We start from the raw sequence: 25,699 nt of genomic DNA on the forward strand, positions 1-25,699 counted from the left end.
ATAACTCAAGAAGGGAATAAGGTTTCATTCACTGACATAGTCAAACAGCAATTGAAAGAACATAATGAAGACTCAGTTATTAAAGTGATGAGACAGAAGGAGAATATAGTAAGAGAATTAGCTGACAAAAAGAAATGTATAATTATATTAGGAATGGAAGAGAAACATAACCCAGATAGAACCGCAAGAATCAAGGAGGAAAATGAAGGAGTAAGCAGTTTATTAAAATTAGTCCAGGAAGATGAACCAGAAATTATAAAGGAAATTGAGGAAAAATTCAGACTCGGAAAATATAGTATAGATAAGACCAGACCAATTAAGATTAAATTCAGGTCACAAACAACAGCAGAGAAAATTCTATCCAAGACAGGGAAACTAGCAACAAATGATCAATATAAAAAGGTATGGATAAAAAGAGAAATGAATAAGGAGGAAAGAGAGGCAGAAAAGCAGAAAAGAATTGAAGCTAAGGCAAAAAACGAGGAAAGAACGGAGTCAGAGAAAGAGAGATTCTATTGGAGAGTAGTGAACATGAAAATAAAGCAGTTCGACATACTAAAGAAAAACATAAGGGAAACAGAGAATACAATGGAAGTGGCAGAAAACTAAGAGTGTCTTACACAAATATAGATGGATTGATAACAGGATTGAATGAACTGAATGTTTATTTGAAAGAAAAAGAACCGGACATAATGGGAATTGTAGAAACAAAATTAAAAGGCCCACTACCACCCAACAGTGTAGGACATGATACATACAATTATTGGATTAGAAACAGAGAGAAAAAACAAGGGGGTGGAGTTATGTTCCTGACTAAGAAGGATATAAACGTGAAAGGTGTCATATATGGAAAGAATACAGTAGAGATGATTATGATAGAAGTGGAAGACCGAGATAAGAAGAGCAGAAAATTTGTGATCAATTATGTGCCTCCGAAAACAGCCTCATGGGAGGAGAGTGAACATAAAAGTATGTTAGAGGACACAAAGATAGCATTAACTAAAATAATGGAAGACGGAGGAAGAATAGTTATGATGGGCGACTTTAATTGCAAAGAAATCTGCTGGGAAGAAATGACAGTAAAGAGTGGTGATGACTCATGGGGAAATGCTCTACTTGAGATGATTACTGACCATTCAATGACACAATGGATACAAGAGAACACTAGGTATAGAAATGAAGAAGAACCATCGAGGCTAGACTTAATAATTACATCTGAACCTAGAATAGTAGACAAGATTGAATATAAAACACCAATAGGTAAAAGTGACCACATATTGATTGAACTGGAACTTAATGAAGAAAAATATATGAAAAGAAATGAACAATATAGAAAAGGAAGAATGATGTATGAAAAAACAAACTTTGATAAAATAAGAGAATTCTTCCAACAAGAAAACTGGGAAGAAATATACAAAGAAGAAACAACAGTGGAAGAGAAATGGAATATTTTGACAAAAATTTACAAAAAAGGAGTGGAAAAGTATGTCCCAAGACAAAAACAAGAAAAAGAATATGTAAAATGCTGGTACAACAAAAGTTGTAGGGAGTTAAAGGACAAAAGAGACAAAGCCTGGAACAGATGGAAAAAAGACAGAAGACCTGAAAAATGGAAAATATATACTGGTTATAGAAATGAATATGTACAAAAGTGCAGAGAGGAAAAAAGAAAATATGAAAAAGATGTTATAGAAAAGTGTAAAGATCAACCAAAACTATTCTACAGATTTGTAAACAATAAACTGAAAAACAAACAAGACTTAGAGAAATTAAGACAAGGAGGAGTTGAATACACTGAGGAAATGGAAATGGCAGAAATTATGAACAAACATTTTAAATCAGTGTTTACAAGGGAAAATATACAACCTGAAGAGATTGAGTGGAAGGAAAAAGTCCCCCCTATGGAAGAAATAGAAGTAACAAAGAATGAAATATTGACACACTTGGGTAATTTTGATGTCAGAAAATCGCATGGGCCAGATGAAATAGCAAACTGGATTCTGAAAGAATGCAGGAATGAACTGGCAGACAAAATACATAGCATAATAAGCAGTTCCTTAAAAGAAGGAAAAGTTCCAGAAGATTGGAAAAAAGCAAATATAGTACCTATATATAAAGGAGGAAATAAAGAAGAACCTACCAACTATAGACCAGTCTCTCTAACAAGTACAATAGCAAAAATATGTGAAAGAATTATCAAAAGTAGATGGGTAAAATACTTGGAAAAAAACAACGTACTAAATCCAAGGCAATTTGGATTCAGACAAGGACGATCATGCGTCACCAATTTAATATGTTTCTATTCAAGGCTAATAGATATAATACAAGAAAGAGATGGATGGGCTGATTGTGCATTTCTAGACCTAAAAAAAGCTTTTGACAAAGTACCACATAAGAAGTTGCTTAAGAAATTAGAATATGAAGGAGGAATACAAGGTAAATTGCTAAATTGGATGGAAGACTTTTTGCAAGAAAGAAAAATGAGAGTAGTGATAAGAGATCAGCACTCAAAATGGAATGAAGTAATAAGCGGTGTCCCGCAGGGAACAGTTCTGGCCCCAATAATGTTTGCTATATATATTAATGATATGGATGAAGGAATTGAAAGCTATATGAGCTTCTTTGCAGATGATGCAAAATTACTGAAAAGAGTGAAAACTGAAGAAGATTGTGAATCACTACAGAGAGATCTAAATAAAGTACAAGAATGGAGTAGGAAGTGGGAGATGGAGTTCAATACAAAAAAGTGTAGTATAATGGAATTTGGAAAAAGCAAAAACAGAATAACAGGATCATATAATTTGGGAGAAGAAGGAATAAAAAAAGTAGAAAATGAGAAGGACCTGGGAGTCATTGTTATGAATAATATGTCACCTGAGAAACATATAAATAAGATTTTTGGAGAAACTTATAATTTAATAAGAACAATCAAAGTGGCATTTACATACCTGGATGAAGAAATGGTGAGGAAAATCCTAATCACCCTGATAAGACCAAGATTGGAATATGCAGCAACGATATGGTCACCAAGTACAAAAAAATGTATAAAAAAACTTGAAAGAATACAAAGAGCAATTACAAAACTGGCACCAACACTCTCAAAACTATCATATGAAGAGAGACTACAAAAACTTAAACTACAGACACTAGAGCAAAGAAGAGAGAGGAGATTTGATAGCTATTTACAGAATCATGAAAGGCATAGAAATTACTGATAGAGAGAATCTGATAAAATGGGATGACAGAAATACAAGAGGACACGGAAAGAAAATAAAAAAAGACAGCTATAGAAGAGATTTTAAAAAGAACAGCTTTCCTCACAGAGCAATAGACAGTTGGAACAAGTTAGATGAGAAAGTGGTGTGTGCAAAAACAATACATGAATTTAAAAATAGTTTAGATAAAATGAGATATGAAGACGGGACCCCACGAGCATAGCTCCCCTTCCCGTAAAATACAACTAGGTACAACTAGGTAAATACACACACACACACACACACACACACACACACACACACACACACACACACACACACACACACACACACACGACTCGGTGGCGCAGTTGGTAGAGCGCTGAACTGCTACTATAGTGGCCCGTAGTTCTTGGTTCGAATCCTGCCCAGGGCCGAAATTATTTCGGTACCACTGCGCTTTGGGTCGTTACTCTGACTCTCGTGGGCGGGGAGTTGTGTGTGTGTAAGGTCATAGCATTACCCATTGATCGGACCTACGAGCTCTGAGCTCTCTTCCAGGAGGGAAATAGCTGTCGATCACGAGTCCAACACGTGATCCAAAGACCAAGTGAATACACACACACACACACACACACACACACACACACACACACACACACACACACACACACACACACACACACACACACACACACATACACTTTCGTCGAATGGACGGCGAGAATCAGTGTACCGAAGAAGAAAGGAAAATCTACGTGGATCTCAACGTCCAGGAAGTGCCTTATTGTATTTATAGGGAAGGGGAGTGCTCGTGGTGTAGTGGGGGAGTGATAGGGAAGGAGAAGGGAAGGGATTATTGAGGGAAATGGAAGGAAATGAGGAAGAGAGGGACATGGTCCAGGAGGCTAGGCGTCTTGTAAACAAGAGGCGGACCGACAATAATGATTTTGGTGACGACGGGATCAACAAAAATGTAAATATTAGAAGTATAGATAAGAGCAGCACAGTGGAAGGTGATGATAGTAGTTTCCAGGGATTTAAAGAGGGTTGGGGGGGGGTACCAACCTCCCCCGATTGGCAAGACCAAAGGAGAAACTTGATAAGATGACTGAACATTGGGAAAACAGGTTCGGTTACATAGCCAAAATTCCGCAGAGAGTTGAAAAATTGGAAGAACTAGAGAAGGCGAACAAAAATTTAACTAATGAAATAGAAGAATTAAAAAGACAGTTAAAAGAAGTAAAAGAGGAGAATGAAGAATTAAAGAGGAATAATAAAGACAACAAAGAGGCCATAGCAAAGGAAGTACAGGGTTGGAAAAAAATCCAAGAAAACAGTAAAGTTGCATTTACTGACATAATTAAACAGCAAATGAAAGAACAAACTGAAGACTCAGTTATCAAAGTGATGAGACAGAAGGAGAATATAGTAAGAGACTTAGCAGACAAAAAGAAATGTATAATTATATTAGGAATGGAAGAGAAACATAACCTAGATAGAACTTCAAGAATCAATGAGGAAAAAGAAAAAGTAAGCAGTTTACTAGAATTAGTTCAGGAAGATGAACCTGAAATCATGAAACAAATTGAAGAGATGTATAGACTCGGAAAGTATAGTACAGATAAGACCAGACCAATTAAGATTAAATTCAGGTCACAAACGACGGTAGAGAATATCTTAGCAAAAACAGGGAAACTAGCAACAAGTGAACAATATAAAAAGGTATGGATAAAAAGTGAAATGAATAAAGAGGAAAGAGAGGAAAAAAAAATGAAAAGACATGAAGCTAAGGAAAAAAACGAGATGAGAACAGAGCCAGAAAAAGAGAAATTCTATTGGAGAGTAGTGAATATGAAAGTAAGGAAATACGACATACTAGAGAAAAACAAAAGGGAAACAGAGAATACAATGGAAGTGGCAGAAAACTAAGAGTGTCTTACACAAATATAGATGGATTAATAACAGGACTGAATGAGCTGAATGATTCTCTGAAGGAAAAAGAACCGGACATAATGGGAATTGTAGAAACGAAATTAAAAGGTCCACTACCACCCAACAGTGTAGGACATGATGCATATAATTATTGGATTAGAAACAGAGAGACAAAGCAAGGAGGTGGAGTTATGTTCCTGACTAAGAAGGATATAAACGTGAAGTGTGTCACATATGGAAAGAATACAGTAGAGATGATTAAGATCAAAGTGGAAGACAGAGATAAGATGAGCAGAAAGTTTGTGATAAATTATGTGCCTCCAAAAACAGCCTCGTGGGAAGAGAGTGAACATAAAAGAATGTTAGAGGACACAAGGATAACATTAAATAAGATAATGGAAAATGGAGGAAGAATAGTTATGATGGGCGACTTTAATTGCAAAGAAGTCTACTGGGAAGAGATGAGAGTAAAGGGTGGAGACGGCTCATGGGGAAATGTTCTACTCGAGATGATTATTAAACATACAATGACACAGTGGATACAGGAGAACACTAGGTATAGAAATGAAGAAGAACCATCGAGACTAGACTTAATAATCACATCTGAACCTAGAATAGTGGAAAAAATTGAATATAAAACACCAATAAGTAAAAGTGACCACATATTGATTGAACTGGAACTAAATGAGGAAAAATACATGAAAAGAAATGAACAATATAGAAAAGGAAGAATGATGTATGAAAAAACAAACTTTGATAAATTAAGAGAATTCTTTCAAAAAGAAAACTGGGAAGGAATATACAAAGAAGAAACAACAGTGGAAGAGAAATGGAATATTTTGAAAAAAAAAAAAAATTATAAAAAAGGAGTGGAAAAGTATGTCCCAAGACAAAAACAAGAAAAAGAATATGTAAAGTGCTGGTACAACAAAAGTTGTAAAGAGTTGAAAGACAAAAGAGATAAATCTTGGACCAAATGGAAGAAACACAAAAGACCGAAAATGGAAAATATATACTAGTTATAGAAATGAATATGTACAAGCGTGCAGAGAGGAGAAGAGAAAATATGAAAAAAGATGTCATAGAAAAATGTAAAGATCAACCAAAACTATTTTACAGATTTGTAAACAATAAAATGAAAAACAAACAAGAATTAGAGAAATTACGACAAGGAGGAGTTGAATACACAGAAGAAATAGAAATGGCAAAAAAATTTAACAAGCATTTTAAATCGGAGAGATTGAAGGGGAAGAGAAAGTCCCCCCTATGAAAGAAATAGAAGTAACAAAGAACGAAATAATGAAACACTTGAGTAATCTTGATGTCAGAAAATCGCATGGACCAGATGAAATAGCAAACTGGATTTTGAAAGAATGCAAGAATGAACTGGCAGACAAAATACAAAGCATAATAAACAGTTCCTTGAAAGAAGGAAAAGTTCCAGAAGATTGGAAAAGAGCAAATATAGTACCTATATACAAAGGAGGAAATAAAGAGGACCCTACAAACTATAGACCAGTCTCTCTAACAAGTACAATAGCAAAAATCTGGATAAAGTGTTTAGAAAAAACAACGTACTAAATCCAAGGCAGTTTGGATTCAGACAAGGACGATCATGCGTCACCAATTTAATATGTTTCTATTCAAGGCTAATAGATATAACACAAGAAAGAGATGGATGGGCTGATTGTGCATTTCTAGACCTAAAAAAAGCTTTTGACAAAGTACCACATAAGAAGTTGCTTAAGAAATTAGAAACTGAAGGAGGAATACAGGGCAAACTGCTTAAATGGATGGAAGACTTTTTGCAAGAAAGAAAAATGAGAGTAGTGATAAGAGACAAACACTCTAACTGGGATGAAGTAATAAGCGGTGTTCCGCAGGGAACAGTTCTGGCCCCAATAATGTTTGCTATATATATTAATGATATGGATTAAGAAATTGAAAGTTACATGAGCTTCTTTGCAGATGACGCAAAACTGTTAAAAAAAGTGAACACGGAAGAAGATTGTGAGTCACTACAGAGTGATATGAATAAAGTATGGGAATGGAATAGGAGTGTGGGAGAAGGAGTTCAATACCAAAAAGTGTAGTTTAATGGAATTTGGAAAAAAAAAGAATAACAGGATCATATAAATTGGGAGAACTAGGAATAAAAAAAAGTAGAAAATAAGGACCTGGGAGTCATTGTTATGAATAATATGTAACCTGAGAAACATATAAACAAGATTTTTGGAGAAACTTATAATTTGATAAGAATATTCAAAGTGGCATTTACATACCTGGATGAAGAAATGGTGAAGAACATATTAATCACTTTGATAAGACCAAGATTGGAATATGCAGCAACGATGTGGTCACCAAGTACAAAAAAATGTATAAAAAACAAAAAAAATTGAAAGAATACAAAGAGCAATTACAAAATTGGCACCAACACTTTCAAAACTATCATATGAAGAGAGACTAGAAAAACTTGAACTACAGACACTAGAGCAAAGAAGAGAGAGAGGAGATTTGATAGCTATTTACAGAATCATGAAAGGCATAGAAATTATTGATAGAGAGAATCTGATAAAATGGGATGATAGAAATACAAGAGGACACGGAAAGAAAATCAAGAAAGACTGCTATAGAAGAGATGTGAAAAAGAACAGCTTTCCTCACAGAGTAATAGACAGTTGGAACAAGTTAGATGAGAAAGTGGTGTGTGCAAATACAATACATGAATTTAAAAATAGTTTAGATAAAATGAGATATGAAGACGGGACACCACGAGCATAGCTCCCCTTCCCGTAAAATACAACTAGGTAAATACAACTAGGTAAATACACACACACACACACACACACACACACACACACACACACACGCACACACACACACTTCAACGAACGGACGGCTTAGAAGACGTTCTGAAGAAAATTGAAGTTTCGTGGATCCCAACGCAAAGAGAAGTGCCTATTGTATTTACAGGGTGGGGGGGAAATTGCTCGTGGGGTAGTGGGAAAGTAGGGAAAGAGGAGAAGGGGAGGGATTGCTAAGGGAAATGGAAGGAAATGAGGAAGGTGAGGACTTGGCCCAGGCAGACAGGCGAAAGGTAAACAAACGACCCCCCGACCAGCTGAGCGACGATGAAATGTCTAATAAAAATGTAAATATTAGAAGTATAGATAAGAGCAATACAGTAGAAAGTGATGAGAATATTTTCCAGGGATTTAAAGAGGGTGGGGGGGACAAGACTAGAAGAGAAGGTCGATAAGATGATCGAGGACTTGGAGCGTAGGTTCGGTCATGTTAACAGCAGTATACGGAGGGTTGAAAAATTGGAAGAACTAGAGAAGGCGAACAAAAACTTAACTAAGGAAATTGAAGAATTAAAAAAAAACAGTTAAAAGAAGTAAAAGATGAGAATAAAGTCTTAAAGGAGAATAATAAGGAGAACAAGGAGGGTTGGAAAAAAATTCAAGAAAATAGCAAAGTTGCATTCACTGACATAATCAGACAGCAAATGAATGAACAAACTGAAAACTCAGTTATTAAAGTGATGAGACAGAAGGAGAATATAGTAAGAGACTTAGCAGACAGAAAGAAATGTATAATTTTATTAGGAATGGAAGAGAAACATAACCCAGATAGAACCACAAGAATCAAAGAGGAAAATGAAAAAGTAAGAAATTTACTAGAATCAGTTCAGGAAGATGAACCAGAAATAATGAAACAAATCGAAGAGAAATTCAGGCTCGGGAAATATAGTACAGACAAGACCAGACAAATTAAGATTAAATTCAGGTCACAAACGACGGCTGAGAATATCTTATCCAAAACAGGGAAACTAGCAACAAGTGAACAATATAAAAAGGTATGGATAAAAAGGGAAATGAATAAAGAGGAAAGAGAGGAAGAAAAACAGAAAAGACTTGAAGCAAAGGAAAAAAAACGAGATAAGAACGGAGTCAGAAAAAGAGAGATTCTATTGGAGAGTAGTGAATATGAAACTAAAGAAAGTCGACATACAAGAGAAAAACAAAAGGGAAACAGAGAACACAATGGAAGTGGCAGAAAACTAAGAGTGTCTTACACAAATATAGATGGATTAATAACAGGATTGAATGAGCTGAATGATTATTTGAAAGAAAAAGAACCAGACATAATGGGAATTGTAGAAACAAAATTAAAAGGTCCACTACCACCCAACAGTGTAGGACATGATGCATATAATTATTGGATTAGAAACAGAGTGAAAAAGGAAGGGGGTGGAGTTATGTTCCTGACTAAGAAGGATATAAACGTGAAGTGTGTCACATATGGAAAGAATACAGTAGAGATGATAATGATGGAAGTAGAAGACAGAGATAAGAAGAGCAGAAAGTTTGTGATAAATTATGTGCCCCCGAAAACAGCCTCATGGGAAGAGAGTGAACATAAAAGTATGTTAGAGGACACAAAGATAACATTAAACAAGATAATGGAAGATGGAGGAAAAATAGTTATGATGGGCGACTTTAATTGCAAAGAAATCTGCTGGGAAGAAATGACAGTAAAGGGTGGAGACGGCTCATGGGGAAACGCTCTACTTGAGATGGTTACTGACCATACAATGACACAATGGATACAGGAGAACACTAGGTATAGAAATGAAGAAGAGCCATCGAGACTAGACCTAATAATTACATCCGAACCTAGAATAGTGGACAAAATTGAATATAAAACACCAATAAGTAAAAGTGACCACATATTGATTGAACTGGAACTTAATGAAGAAAAATATATGAAAAGAAATGAACAATATAGAAAAGGAAGAATGATGTATGAAAAAACAAACTTTGATAAAATAAGAGAATTCTTTCAAAAGGAAAACTGGGAAGAAATATACAAAGAAGAAACAACAGTAGAAGAGAAATGGAATATTTTGACAAATATTTACAAAAAAGGAGTGGAAAAGTATGTCCCAAGACAAAAACAAGAAAAAGAATATGTAAAATGCTGGTACAACAAAAGCTGTAGGGAGTTAAAAGACAAAAGAGACAAAGCCTGGACCAGATGGAAAAAAGACAGAAGACCTGAAAAATGGAAAATATATACCTGTTATAGAAATGAATATGTACAAATGTGCAGAGAGGAAAAGAGAAAATATGAAAAAGATATCATAGTAAAGCGTAAAGATAAACCAAAACTATTCTACAGATTTGTAAACAATAAACTGAAAAACAAACAAGACTTGGAGAAATTAAGACAAGAGGGAGTTGAATACACTGAGGAAATGGAAATGGCGGAAATTATGAACAAACATTTTAAATCAGTGTTTACAAGGGAGAACATACAACCTGAAGAGATCGAATGGAAAGAGAAAGTCCCCCCTATGGAAGAAATAGAAGTAACAAAGAATGAAATATTAACACACTTGAGTAATCTTGATGTCAGAAAATCGCATGGACCAGATGAAATAGCAAACTGGATACTGAAAGAATGCAGGAATGAACTGGCAGACAAAATACATAGCATAATAAATAGTTCCTTGAAAGAAGGAAAAGTTCCAGAAGATTGGAAAAAAGCAAATATAGTACCTATATATAAAGGAGGAAATAAAGAAGAACCTACCAACTATAGACCAGTCTCTCTAACAAGTACAATAGCAAAAATTTGTGAAAGAATTATCAAAAGTAGATGGGTAAAATATTTAGAAAAAAACAAAGTGTTAAATCCAAGGCAATTTGGATTCAGACAAGGACGATCATGCGTCACCAATTTAATATGTTTCTATTCAAGGCTAATAGATATAATACAAGAAAGAGATGGATGGGCGGACTGTACATTTTTAGATCTAAAGAAAGCTTTTGACAAAGTACCACATAAGAAGTTGCTTAAGAAATTAGAAACTGAAGGAGGAATACAGGGCAAACTGCTAAATTGGATGGAAGACTTTTTGCAAGAAAGAAAAATGAGAGTAGTGATAAGAAACCAGCACTCAAAATGGGATGAAGTAATAAGCGGTGTTCCGCAGGGAACAGTTCTGGCCCCAATAATGTTTGCTATATATATTAATGATATGGATGAAGGAATTGAAAGCTATATGAGCTTCTTTGCAGATGATGCAAAACTACTGAAAAGAGTGAAAACTGAAGAAGATTGTGAATCACTACAGAGAGATCTAAATAAAGTACAAGAATGGAGTAGGAAGTGGGAGATGGAGTTCAATACAAAAAAGTGTAGTATAATGGAATTTGGAAAAAGCAAAAACAGAATAACAGGAGCATATAAATTGGGAGAAGAAGGAATAAAAAAAAGTAGAAAATGAGAAGGACCTGGGAGTCATTGTTATGAATAATATGTCACCTGAGAAACATATAAATAAGATTTTTGGAGAAACTTATAATTTAATAAGAACAATCAAAGTTGTATTTACATACCTGGATGAAGAAATGGTGAAGAAAATCCTAATCACCCTGATAAGACCAAGATTGGAATATGCAGCAACGATATGGTCACCAAGTACAAAAAAATGTATAAAAAAACTTGAAAGAATACAAAGAGCAATTACAAAACTGGCACCAACACTCTCAAAACTATCATATGAAGAGAGACTACAAAAACTTGAACTACAGACACTAGAGCAAAGAAGAGAGAGAGGAGATTTGATAGCTATTTACAGAATCATGAAAGGCATAGAAATTACTGATAGAGAGAATCTGATAAAATGGGATGACAGAAATACAAGAGGACACGGAAAGAAAATAAAAAAAGACAGCTATAGAAGAGATTTTAAAAAGAACAGCTTTCCTCACAGAGTAACAGACAGTTGGAACAAGTTAGATGAGAAAGTGGTGTGTGCAAAAACAATACATGAATTTAAAAATAGTTTAGATAAAATGAGATATGAAGACGGGACACCACGAGCATAGCTCCCCTTCCCGTAAAATACAACTAGGTAAATACAACTAGGTAAATACACACACACACACAATATAGTTTAGATAAAATGAGATATGAAGACGGGACACCACGAGCATAGCTCCCCTTCCCGTAAAAATACAACTAGGTAAATACAACTAGGTAAATAAATACACACACACACACACACACACATATATATATATATATATATATATATATATATATATATGTATATATATATATATATATATATATAATATGTATATATATATATATATATATATACATACATACATGTTAAAATCTGTTTCTTTCTTAAGAATTTTCTAGTAAATCATTCTAATTTCGTCCGAGCGAGGTAGCAAGCAGGGCACTCGCATGCTCTTTCTAATTCCGGTGACTTCATTCGGCCGAGGGGGAAAAATTGTGTCGATAAGCAACTGTTCCAACTGATCACACACTAGGCGCGTGAGGAGGAGGAGAAAGGAGGAAAACAACGAGAGGAAGAAGAAAAACAAGGGCAGAGGAGTAAAAAAAAGTAGGAGACAAAGGAGGAGAAAAAAAAAAGAGGGGTGAGGGAAGAGGAGGAAGAGGAAGGATGAGGAAAGAAGAGAATGATGAAAAGGATGAAGGGGAGAAATAGAAAGATGAGACTTGGAAGGAAGAAGAGGAGGACGAGGGGCAGGAGGATGAGGAGAAGAAGAAGGAGGAGAAGTGGGAGGAAAAAGAGGAAGAAGAGGACGAAGGATATGAGGAGGAGGAGGAGGAGGAGAGGAGGAGGAGGAGGAGGAGGAGGAGGAGAAGGAGGAGGATGTGTGGCTGTTCCATTAAATAATTTTTTTTTTCTATCCAAACCTGAACGCGCCACCTCCATAGAGAGGAAGAGGTGAGGGACAAGAACAAGGCTCTTGAGTTCCATCACCCGCCACCACGGCAGGAGGCTCCCCTGGATGGCTCCTTCTACAGAAGAGAGTACCTTCTACAGGAGAGTCAGGAGAAGGGGGTGGGGCAAGCCCCTGTGCAACCCACCTCCTTGGGCGACGACGACGACGACAAAAGACAGGTAGGTTCTTCACCTGAAGGAGGCGAGGTCCTGGCCCCTCTGGGATCCCCGAGGGCGAAGCGAGAAGAGAAAGGGATGCCAGGGAGTTGCCTCGCTCACCAGACGACCCTTGGCGCTACCTTCCTCGTCAACCACGTCAAGTTCATCCTCCTGGACATCCTCCTCTGAGAACGACACCTCGAGTGTTACCCACCCTCGACATCCCAGTTGGAGGATCGAACGACACCCGTCCTCCAGTTCGTGAAGAAGGACCACCTGGTTTTATATCTGCGACTCATGATGACAGCCAGACTCACCACTTTGATTGCCCTGATGGACATACCTATCCTACCCCACGGGGGTACGTAGACTGCGACTAAAAGTCCATTTGGAATGTGCTGTTTCCGTATGGTCACCGAATCTCATTAAAGACAATGGCAGATTTGAAAAAAGTACAACGGCGAGACACAAAACTGATTCCAAATACCAAAAATAAATCATACGAAAATCGAGTAAAACATACAAAAAACAAAAAAAAACAAAAAAACATAGACTCAAGGGACGATTTGATAGGTCTTTAAGATTCTAAAGGGAATTGACAACACCAGAAATGACGAAATTCTCTCACTGAAAGCGAATCAGACAAGAAATAATGGTTTCAAACTGTCAGTAAGTAGATCTAATTTGGAAGTGGTTAGAAACAACTTCGCCTGTAGAGCCAGTGCAATGTAGTACAGTTCGAAATGTTAAGATTCATTTAGATAAACACCTAAGTAATATGCTGTAATGCCTACCATTTTTTTTTCTTTACTTATTATAATTTATCTACTTATTACTGTTTGTTTCTTATTATTTATTTATTTATTATCTATTACAAATTATTGTTATTTTTCTGTTTGTTTATTGTGTCATTGTCCATTTAATTTATCTACTTATTTATCATTTTTCCTGCATCCGACCTAGTTATGGACCAAAAGTTCTGTCAGCATGCTCTTCCTTTGTAATGGTACTTTCAACCCATCCTTATCGACAGAACATATTAATTTGAGGCGTATATTGTAGTTATCATTATCATTATTATTGTTGTCATTATTACTATCAATATCATTATTATTATTATTATTATTATTATTATTATCATTATTATTATTATTATTATTATTATTATTATTATTATTATTATTATTATTATTATTATTATTATCATTATTATTATTATTATCATTATCATTATTATTATTATTATTATTATTATTATTATTATTATTATTATTATTATTATTATTATTATTATTATTATTATTATTATTATTATTATTATTATTATTATTATTATTATTATTATTATTATTATTATTATTATTATTATTATTATTATGATCATCATTATTATCATTATTGTCATCATCATCATCATCATCATTGTTATTATTATTTTTGTGGTAAGACAGTTATGTGAGAAAGCCTTAGGAAAAGGTAAAGATATCTTTTGGAACTTCATGGGTTTGGAAAATGCTGACAGGGTAGACAGGAAGGCACTGTCGGAGGTATTGCAGATATATGGGATAGGAGGAAAGCTGTTAAGAACAATCAAGAGTTTTTACGAGAGTAATAGAGCCTGTGTCAGATTTAGAAATGGAGAGAGTGAGTGGTTTGAAATTAAGGTGGGACTTCGTCAGGGATGTGTTATGTCGCCTTGATTGTCCAATTTATACATGGATGTGGTGGTGTGAGAGGTAAACGCAAGGGTAATGAGCCAGGGATTGGAGATGGTTGAAGAAAATGGAAAAAATGGGAGATAAAACAGTTGTTGTTTGCTGACGACACCACGCTTGTAGCAGGATCAGAGGAGGGACTGAGGAAGTTAGTGACAGAGTTTGAAAAGGTGTGTGAAAGAAGGAATCTGAAGATAAATGTGGGTAAATGTAAGGTGATGATATGTACAAGGGGTGAAAGTGGCATAAAATTCGAAATGAGTATTAAGGGAGAGAGACTGGAGGAAGTGGATAGTTTTAGATATTTGGATGCAAATGTGGGAGGAAAGGAAGGAGTGAGAGTGGAGGTAGAATGTAGATTGAGAGAAGCAAGCAAATGCCTTGGGAGATTAGAAAGTGTAATGAGAAATAGACATTTGGGAATGGATGCTAAGAGGAGATTGTATGAAGGGGTGATTGTGCCGACTGCACTATATGGTCAGAAACATGGAACATATGGGAGGAAGAGAGGAGGAGTTTGAATGTGTTTGAGATGAGGTGTCTGAGAAGTATGATAGGGGTTACTAGCCTGGATAGTGAGAAACGAGGTGAGGAGGAGAGTGGGGATGGAAAGGGAGTTAGGAGATAGGGTTGATGAAAGAGTATTGGGATGGTTTGGACACATGGAAAGAATGAGTGAAGAAAGACTAGTAATTTTCATGAAAGTGGCAGTTGCCGACAAGATTGACGAGTTAAACACCATATGAGGACGGAACCTTTATTTGTACGACGTTTCGCTTATTACTTGAAAAAGCTGTAATAAACGAAACGTCGTGCAAATAAAGGCTCCGTCCTCATATGGTGTTTAACTCGTCAAAGACTAGTAAAAGAGGTGCGAAAGGCAGATGTAGAAGGAGTGAACATGAGGGGATGACCTAGGATGAGATGGATGGATGGGGTAAAAGGGTAATTGGGAAACAGGGGAATGTCTGTTGAGGAAGGAAGGGAGAAGATAGAAGATAGGGGTGAATGGAGAATGGTTGTGTATGGACGATGTTGTGATGCATGGAAGGGAGTGGGGGGAGATAGGGTGAGGGACTAAGTGTGAATGATATTTTGATGCAGCCTGAAGGTATTTCTCCCCGTCTTCTCTTTTTCTGCATGAGGGGACGGAGGGGGGAGTCGCCGATTAAATGAAGCGGCCTTGCTGTGAATGTGCTGTGTCTCGCTTCATTGCCTCTGACCGAGGGCAGTGGGCGAGATGCAGGGATGACTCATCATTCAAGAGGTGCCAAGAGAAGAGGGAGGAAGTGGGGTGAATGGGAGTGGAGTATGTTGGGGATGGAATGGGTGGGAGGGGATTTTATGGGTTTGTTTTTTGGCTACCTCCCTTGTAAGGGGAAAAACCCTATAGTATATGTATGTATGTGTGTATGTATGTATGTATGTGTGTATGTATGTATGTATGTGTGTATGTATGTATGTATGTGTGTATGTATGTATGTATTATTATTGTTACTGTTTTATTATTATTATTATTATTATTATCATCATTATTATTATTATCATTATTATTATTATTATCATTATTATTACTATTATTATTATTATTTAATATTTCCCGCCAAACATGGCTTGTAAAGAAAACGGAGGCCCCCCTAATCATAAACTAAAACTAGTACACAATTTTATATTTCCTAACTAGTGTAACGTACGTTAATTTTTCATCAGTGATTAGTAATAATAATTCAACCGTGGTACATACTCTAGAACATTCTAGGTGGTGGGTTCACATAATGATAGTCTGTATTCTAGAATCGTTTATATGTCAGTGAAAAATCACTCATGTGTATGAAGACTTTTAGCATTACCGTACGGTTGGTGAAGTGTACGGCGAGTCTTTATGGTTGGCGTTTCTGTGAAATGTCTGTCAAATAAATTGGAAGTACCTTATGTTTTTTATTATTTTCTCCCCAATGCTTTTCGTGTGTTTTGACGTTTGGTGTCCTGCGTGCATATGTCCTTTTTCATTTCCAACTTTTTCAGCAAGCTCGGTTGGCAAATAAAACAAATATCTTTAGATAAAAAAAATCTTTAGATAAAAAAAAAAAAGCGGGATATCTAGAGCATGTGGCATGAAAGGGAGGAGTGAGGGTGGAGGTAGAATGTAGATTAAGAGAAGCAAGTAAATGCTTTTGTGGATTAAAAAATGTAATGAGAAATAGACATTTGGGAATGGATGCTAAGAGGAGGTTGTATGAAGGAGTGATTGTGCCGACAGCAATGTATGGAGCAGAAACATGGAATATAAGAGAGGAAGAGAGAAGAAGTTTGAACGTGTTTGAGGTAAGGTGTCTGAGAAGTATGACGGGGGCTACTAGGCTGGATAGAGTGAGGAATGAGGTGAGGAGGTGAACAGGGGTGGTAAGGGAGTTGGGGGATAGGGTGGGTGAGAGTATTGGGTTGGTTTGGACCAGTGGCGGCGCCAGGGGGGGGCTTTAGCCCCCCCAAAAAAAGTGGCCATCCCCCCCATTAGCCCCCCCAACTGAAATGAGCAAATTGAAAATTTAAAACACTCATTGAAATAATTTTATTAAGTGGAATTTTTAATTGCCAGGGCTAAAGATTTGTCAGCCATCAGTGCTAGCCCTACCATTAACCCCCTCCCCTTCTGAAATGAAGATAATATATGTGTATTATCATATTACTATTAGCCCCCCCCCCAAAATTTGCTCAGCCCCCCCTAAGCCTCCCCAACTAAAAATTCCTGGCGCTGCCGCTGGTTTGGACAGATGGAAAGAATGAGTGAAGAAAGACTAGTAAAAGAGGTATGGAAGGCAGATGTGGAGGGAGTGAACATGAGGGGGCGACCTAGGATGAGATGGATGGATGGGGTGAAAGGGGCTTTGGGGAATAGGGGAATGTCTGTTGAGGAAGGACGGGAGAGGACAGAAGACAGGGGTGAATGGAGAATGGTTGTATATGGATGATGTTGTGATGCATGAGATGGAATGGGTGGGGGATGGGGGGTGAGGTAGTATGTGTGAGAAAAACTTAACACAGCCCAAAGGGATTTCTCCCCGTCTTCTCCTTTTCTGCATGGGGGGGGCATAGAGGGGGGGGGTCGCCGATTTAATGAAGTGGCCTTGCTGTGTCTTGCAATACTGCTGACCCAGGGCAGTGGACAAGAAGCAGGGATGATCCGTCATCCAGGAAGTGCCAAGATAAGAGGAAGGGTAGAGGGTGGAAGGGAGTGGAGTGTATTGGGGATGGAATGGGTGGGAATGATTTTTATGCCTTTATTTTTTGGCTACCTCCCTTGTAAGGGGGAAAAAGCCTTGGTATATGTATATTCTTCGGAAAGTAGACAAAATGAACATTGAATTCCAGTCACAGTACTTTCAACTTTCAACTCTGTATTCTACAATATCTGATGAATATAGAAACATTTTAGCAATATTCAGTCACAAGGGCTTAGCAGTTTTGACCCCCATGATCATGCAACACATGAGAAAGTTGATGATACTGAACTTGGTGGCAGATGCAAGTCCATGCTTATTAATGAATCTTTAGAAGCTGAAAAAATATTTTGTCTTGACTGCCACAATTTTTTGGTGGAACTTTGTGCTCAAATGCGAAAGAGATTTGCTTTTGAGGAAGACAGTATTTTGGCCATCCTGTGAGTTGTTGACCCCAAAGAAGCACTCTCCGATGAGAGAAGCTTACACTATTGTGAAATTGGCGGTCAAATTTCCTACACTGATTAAAAAAGAAGACTTAGATGACCTACAGGATGAATGGAAAGATTTGTTGCACTCCAAAGAATCACTGAAATTATGAGTGACTTGGCAACTGATTTCTAGCATGAACTGCGGACGGTGAAACATGGCTATAACTGCCAGAAATTCTGCCTCCTTTCTGACTTCATGTGCTGTCTACTGGTTTTACCCCAGTCATTTGGATACGTTGAGAGAGTATTTTCTCAACCTAACATTATCAAAACTAGCTAAGCAAGCAATTGCATGACAGGAAACAACTTGCAACCAGTGGGAGCCATCGACATCACTAATAAAAGATGTTATAAGTGGGCAGTCACCAGCACTACATCACCAGAGAAGCTGCCAGGAAGCTCGAGAAGTGGAAACTCTGCGTCCCGATGATACCGAGGCTCCCAGTGATGAGCCTCTTCCTGTATTTATGTACTACACAAAATATGACTCGACTTCAGAACAAAAATACACTCAAGGTTAATGCATGTGTGTGATGAGTACTGGTTCAATCACACTGTTTACAATAATTTCTGTACTGGATAGTATCTTTTTGCTAGCTGTCAAGATAAGAAAGCACAGCTCAATGACTGTTTAAATCAAGTTTGTAATAAAGTTGGAAAAGAGAAGAGATATAATATTTCAAGGCTGGTGGGACAGAAAGAGATGACACTGACCTGTCATGAGAAAGTACAGCATAACGATGCCTCTCAGTGGCATCTCAGCGTACGCAACTTTTGACCATCTCTGATTCTAATTCATGACTGTCTCTTCCTCTTCATTTACTTTATCCTTTGCTTAGTTATGATAATTTTAAATTAATTGAGCATTTACGAGGGGTGGAGAACCCGATGTGTGAGGTTTCTGAACTTAGTGAATGCAGAATTTTTGCATAGAAAAAAAAATTAAAATTACAGTATGAGGGTTAGATGTGTTTTAGCTGTGAGGTGGTAGTAGGGGTAGGTGTCAGGCACTGAAGAAGAAGGGGGAAGGGGTTCAAATGTCTGCAGCGAGAAACGAAAGTGGAGGAGAAGAATTACGTATATACCAGAAGTAGTATCCTTATATGTTTGTATGTGTTGTAATCAATACCAGGCATCTTAAGACATTAATTAAAACAAACAATGAATAAAGAAGAAAAAAATGTGGGCACTACAGCCAGATGTGCCTCCTCTATATTTCACAGTACTCTCTACTCTAAAGTGCTATAAAAGCCAGACATTTGGTCAATAATCCTCATAATCTCATGGATCCACATATTCCAAAGCATCATACAATACTCAGAATCAAATGCCTTCTTGAGATCAACATAGGATGCAAGTAACCCCTGCTGTCAACCTTCTACAAAAATATGGGATGCTAAGATCCAATTAGTTGTTGACTTATTGTTATCCTATAATGCTCAGAGCTCTGGAACTTTAACAGATTGGAGTGAACCCATGCCAGCAACAGATGAGCAAGCACCTTGCCTGAATAATGTAATACTGCAGCTATTGTTACAGTACTGCTGTTCCCCTTTTGAGATAGGAGTGTTCAGCTCCATTTTGCAACCAGAGGGAATGGTACTGGACTGCCAAATGGCAGACAATACCTCATGAAACTCATGAATCACCTTACCACCAGTTTTAAACAACTCTTATATTTATGTTGTACATACCAGTTACCTTTCTACCCTTCAAATTACACTTCCTCTAACCTCACTCAATGTATTGGTGGCTTGGCCACTTTTACCCAAACACCAACCAGATACCATGTACAACTGCTCAAAGTATTTAGTCCAACAATCTCTGTACCCATCCATGGCTGACATTAGTTGCTCACTAGCTACTTGGATAGCAATCACCTGAGTCGCAGATTTGGAGCAGTTTCTTCATAAATTAGTAAGTCAGTCTGAGGTGATTTACATTGAAATGACCTTTGACATCCTCAGTAATTACCTTGATATACTTCTCCTTATCCCTTACAAGAAAACGCATCTGCTGCTTCAGTCATGTATTGCACTTGACACATAGCTTGAGTATTATGACTGTATTGTTTGGTTCAGGGTAATAAAAGAAATGTTATCCCGCGTATTGTTTCACTATTGTTCTTAGTGCATAATCTAGTACAATACATATGAAATGATACTTACAAATATATTAAGTATGTATGAAGGAAGCTGAAATATAAGAAGATAGTTTGTCATGTATTGTCTCTCATACCCATCCATTGAGCATGATACATGATCATTGATGTCCATTGGGGCAGTGGTTTTACACAATGCTTGAGGCACCTCTGTTGCCAGTTGTATGATGTCCAATATCTGCACCATACAACGACCATAAGTCTATATTCAACCCCAAAGAACTCAGCATTCCAGTAAACCCTGCAGTTCTGTATTATCCTCCAATGAATACTAAAACATATGATTGTCTCTTTTGCCACTCCTATGGTATTGCTATACCAAGACCAGTGTGGTTCTCTTCTCTGGAACCAGGAACCAGCAATGCCCAACCTTCTGTAGAGAACCGTTAATATTCATAACTTCAGAGCCATTAAGGGCCAATCGATACTTAATAACATACTCTGTCAGTGCCAGTAACCATATTGAAGTTACCCAAAACAACAAGTGTGTCTTATAGTGGAAATGGTTGAATTATGTACTCAAATTTGGCAATGAACATCTGTTCATATGACTAGGTAGAAGGCATCAACCTCACTAGCATCATACACTCATCAAATGAAGTAGCTCCTATAATGGCAGATTGTATTTGGCTAGCCATGCCTACAGGCACCTTGAAATGGACCCCATTGCTTTGGCCTAAACATAAGTAGGTTATAATCCTACTGATCTCATCTCTGTCCAGTCTTTTAGTTTTGTAGCAAAGTACTACATCCCTTCCAAACCTCCCAAGTTCCATTGATAAAAAAGGTAGTTGATTATCCTTGGAAAGGGAAATAAAGTTCCAGGTACATACATAGATGTTGGAAGTTCAGCACAGATCTACCTTGACATGCTTGTTCTGTACCTTGTCTGCATCACCTCAGCTGCCTAGATAGCAGGCTTGGTGGATTTGACAGGGGAAGGTTGCAAGCCAAGTCTCATGTCTAAATTCCATATACTTAAATATTCATCCCTCCACCTAGCATGGAGCCCATTGAAGAAAGATTAATCTTAAGGTGTAACCTCAGGGATGGTGAAAGACTATAATACCATCATTTTGGCACTACAGGGGACAGCTATGGACCATGCAGTGTTGGCCCAAGTGGCAGTTGCTTGGCTCTGGGCATGCCTGAATTCAGGGCTCATGTAAGAAAACTCAGGTAATTTGCCTCTCTAAACCAAGTGGATTCACCAGTTTTGGCATGAATAGAGGACTAAAGAAAAGTACTGTTAGCCCCAGGGGGATCCCTCAGTGTAATCATAGCACTAGGATATCATTCAGCCTTCATGACTCCTATCCGCTGGTCTTGTAGGGACATCACACATGAGTTAGAGAACTGTAACAGGGTCAGATGACCTTGATTTATACGAACCCTGTCTGCCCTTTGGATGATCTCATTTTTTGTCTAGGTGTCCAACACACCCTACTTACTGACAAAACCAGTGGAGAAATCAACGGTCTCCAAGAACACAACCATGTAGCACATAGTTCTAGGTTGCATAGTGCCAGTAGAAGGCAGTTGTGCCTCATCATTCATCCATTCATGAATCTCCTCCACATATTCCCATCTCTTGCACTCTCCTCCATACCTGCATAATAATGACACTATGCATTACAGCTAATCTTGTATGAAAGTGGCAGTTGTCAATAAGTCTATTGAAATAACACCATGTGAGGACAGAGCCTTTATAAGTATGATGTTTCGCATATTACAGCTTTTTTTTAAGTACATGTACTTGAAAAAGCTGTAACAAGCAAAATGTCACACTGATAAAGACTTAGTCCTCACTTGGTGTTTATTTTGATAGACAGCCAATTTTCTAAACAATGGAAATGATACTATCCTCAAGGATAGAAACAGTGATGAATTATGAGTGACTAAATACAATTCTAAAATGTGGGATACAAATTATACCACACATCTGAGAATACTGCTGTTTCTTTATTCAAATGAACACAAAATAATGCATTTCTATTTTCAATATTTTCACCATTAAGGATGACTAGAACTTTTGGCCTGCTTCACTGTCAACCTTCATTACTTTGTACCATTAGCAAGCTTATCATCCTTCACTTGCATAGGCTTCTGCATCTACTGACAAATACTTTACCCTTTTTGTAATGAGGACTTGTGATTAATTCCACAGCCTATACCTACAAGGCATTGTACATTCTTATATATAAAAATTGGGTTTTCTGGGTAGGTTTCCACTGAAGGTGTATCTGAGCGATTGTGCTAACATCTCCATCAAGAAACAAACCTTTTAAGAAAAATAATATATTAGGTAATTGTTTAAAACTATTCCCCTCTACATGTAATAACAGTTTTTGTACAAAAATGGCTGGCTTATGCCCTCAAAGTTAATAATAAGATCTCCAGAACACTTATTCTGTACCCTGAAGTCATCCACATATCTTGCTTTGGTTCTTAGACTGGCAATAACATACATTACTCTTCAATATGGTGCATATTACAAACTGCAACTCATCTGTACATCTTTAAAACATTAAATAACTATACATAGCCATAACTTCATCCTCTCTGTTGTTTAAACTTATTCATAACTTAGGAATAAGGTTATGTATTTCATAATTTCATGACCCATAACATGTAGCTACAAAGGTATTATGAGAATGATGCTTTGAACCAGGAAATTGCTCACTTTTCAATAAGAATGGAGGTAATATCATGAGGTAATATATTTGCCCCTTGTCATATGGTCACTACCCCTTGTCTACAGTCCCACTGAACTTCATTCCCATGCGTAAATATATTCTCTTTTGGTGTGGCAACAAGATTTCTTGACTTTGACATTCAAGTGTTTCTTGCAACCACCCAAGTCCCAAAAGGAGATCTAAATCTCCTCAACCCAAACTATACACCACATCATAATTTACATATGTTGTCTTCAGGTCCCATAGCTCCTTTGGGATTAAAAGTGCTGTCAATGCTTGAAGAAATCAAGGTGCCCCCGCCTGACATGTTTGTGAAGATTACTCTGAGTAGTAGCCTTGTAGACACAGAAAGGACACTGGTAAGGCTTCTCTCCTGTGTGGGTTCGGATGTGCTTCTGAAGGTCATTCTTGTGCTTGGATCGGTAAGGACATATAGGGCATGGAAATGGGCGGAATTCTGGATCAGATGAGTTCACACTCCCTCCAGTACCTCCTCCTGAACCACTGACGGAAACTGTACTTCCACTACCTGTACTGCCTCCTACATGTGTGAAGACACCCACACCTCTAAGAAGTGTGGTTACATCCACAACAGGTGGAGTGGTGGTGGAGGTTATAGTAGTAGATATGGAACGTGGCATGGGTGATGAAGATGGTGGCTGGTGGTGAAGTGGTGGTGAAGGGTGATGAAGTGGCGGAGAGGAGTGGTGTCGAAGTGGTGATGAAGCATGATGAAGAGATGGAGATGCTCTTCGCTGGTCAAGGCTGCCTTGGTTGTCAACTCTCCCCTGTTGGAAAAAGGACACATTGAGAAAACATACTACTGTTAAAACTTGACTCAAATATTTTAAATAAAATACGAAGCACTCTTTAAGTAGAGTACAGACGCTCCTCAACTTACGTTTTAGTTACGTTCCGAACGGCCGAACGTAAGTTGAAAATGAACGTAAGTTGTTACTGTACCACACATCCGTAAATTCTATTACCGTATCTTATAAAACACCCCTAAATCGTTAATTATACACATAACATTGTAAAATGATTACATTAATTTCAAATAAATTAAATTCAAGCAACATAAATTGAGATGGTGGAGGAGGAGGAGGTGGCAAGGCACGTTCAGTCTGTCGTTTGTGTCATGTAAACAATGGATGCAGCGTCATGCGTAAGTATCGTTTGAACTACGGAGAGCGCGCTTAACTAAAAAATTCACAATTTTTTTTTTTTTTTTTTTTTTTTTACTTTTTTTTTACAGTCAGTTCAAACGTAAAATCGAAAAAACGTAAAACGAATGAACGTAAGTAGAGGAGCATCTGTATATTGTATGCACGGTATTTTATTAACTAAACAGAGTATTTATAAGAAAGCTCTCAACTGGAGTGAAACAAACCAAACTTCTGTCCACTTTCACACTTTTGCAGAACTAATGGTGATAATCTATTATGGACCAAGCAACTCCTCACCCAGCAAAGTTGAATGTCAATAGTAAAGACCATTGTTATGATACACAAATAGGCTCAAGTCTCCCTTCTCCCTCAAGGCTGGGACTATTTGCACAACTGTGTGGTTACTAAGTAGCCATTCTCAACAAAGGTATTAATATTTCATTGCCAATAACCAGTATTACTATTCTTGAGAACCACAATGTACTAAAGAAGTGGAGTCATGGAAGTGGCAGAAGAGAGATTTAAGGAGGGTAGCAGAGAGATACAAGAAGTTAATAAAAGTGATCAGTATTTTTGAGGAGATTAATCTCTGATCATAAAAGAATGCAGATCAAAGAAAAACCATGGAAGGATTGCAACATAGTAACCTTCCAGCTGCATTTTCTTATACAGGGGACTTTAGTGACACACCTATGGGTCAGTCAAGCAGCATTCTTCTATGACTTGAGACCAATCTCCACTCAAAAAAGACTGATAGTCACTTTCAACTTTTACTATCTTCCTTTCTACTCCTTTACCTCTGACTTCACTTCTTGAGCTCAATATTGTCCATAAGGATAGCACTGCTCATTCCATCAGTCCATTAACCTAGGCCTTTCTTACAAGAGACCTGCAGCACTACTCATTGGTGAAATACAGGTTTGCTGTATTTCATAACCTTTAGTATGTCTTCTAGCTACAACCAAGATGAAGTAATAAAACTGTGAAACACTGTAAAATTGTATTTTGTCACTAACACCAAGCACCAGCATGGTGCCGAGGGTAGTGTTGCTACCTCAAATGTACGAGTCCGGGATTCAGTAACTGGTAAATTTATCTAAATCAATTGCTTGACAGTAAATTGCTCGACTGTAAATTGAAAAATAATTTCTCGAACGATCAATTGATTGAAAAGTGAAGAATATCCAAGC

The 25,699-nt window shown here is 37.3% G+C and overlaps 2 protein-coding genes across 2 annotated transcripts in view; one reads left to right on the plus strand and one right to left on the minus strand.

Annotated features, from left to right (window-relative positions):
* The window catches only part of LOC143027335 (UPF0764 protein C16orf89-like), a 66,801-nt gene extending 52,659 nt beyond the window's left edge, over window positions 1-14,142 (plus strand). Inside the window, exon 7 of the mRNA XM_076188609.1 lies at window positions 12,897-14,142. Coding sequence (XP_076044724.1) covers window positions 12,897-13,251 — 355 coding nt within the window. The 3' untranslated portion in view covers window positions 13,252-14,142. The remainder of the gene's footprint in view (window positions 1-12,896) is intronic.
* A 6,441-nt stretch (window positions 14,143-20,583) lies between these two features.
* Window positions 20,584-25,699, minus strand: part of LOC143027676 (uncharacterized) — a 65,606-nt gene continuing 60,490 nt past the window's right edge. The window contains exon 6 of the mRNA XM_076189106.1: window positions 20,584-24,131. Within this exon, the coding sequence (XP_076045221.1) occupies window positions 23,613-24,131 (519 nt within the window). The 3' untranslated portion in view covers window positions 20,584-23,612. The remainder of the gene's footprint in view (window positions 24,132-25,699) is intronic.

Source organism: Oratosquilla oratoria, chromosome 8, assembly GCF_046742065.1.
Source record: "Oratosquilla oratoria isolate Oo_2021 chromosome 8, ASM4674206v1, whole genome shotgun sequence".
Lineage (NCBI taxonomy): Eukaryota > Metazoa > Arthropoda > Malacostraca > Stomatopoda > Squillidae > Oratosquilla > Oratosquilla oratoria.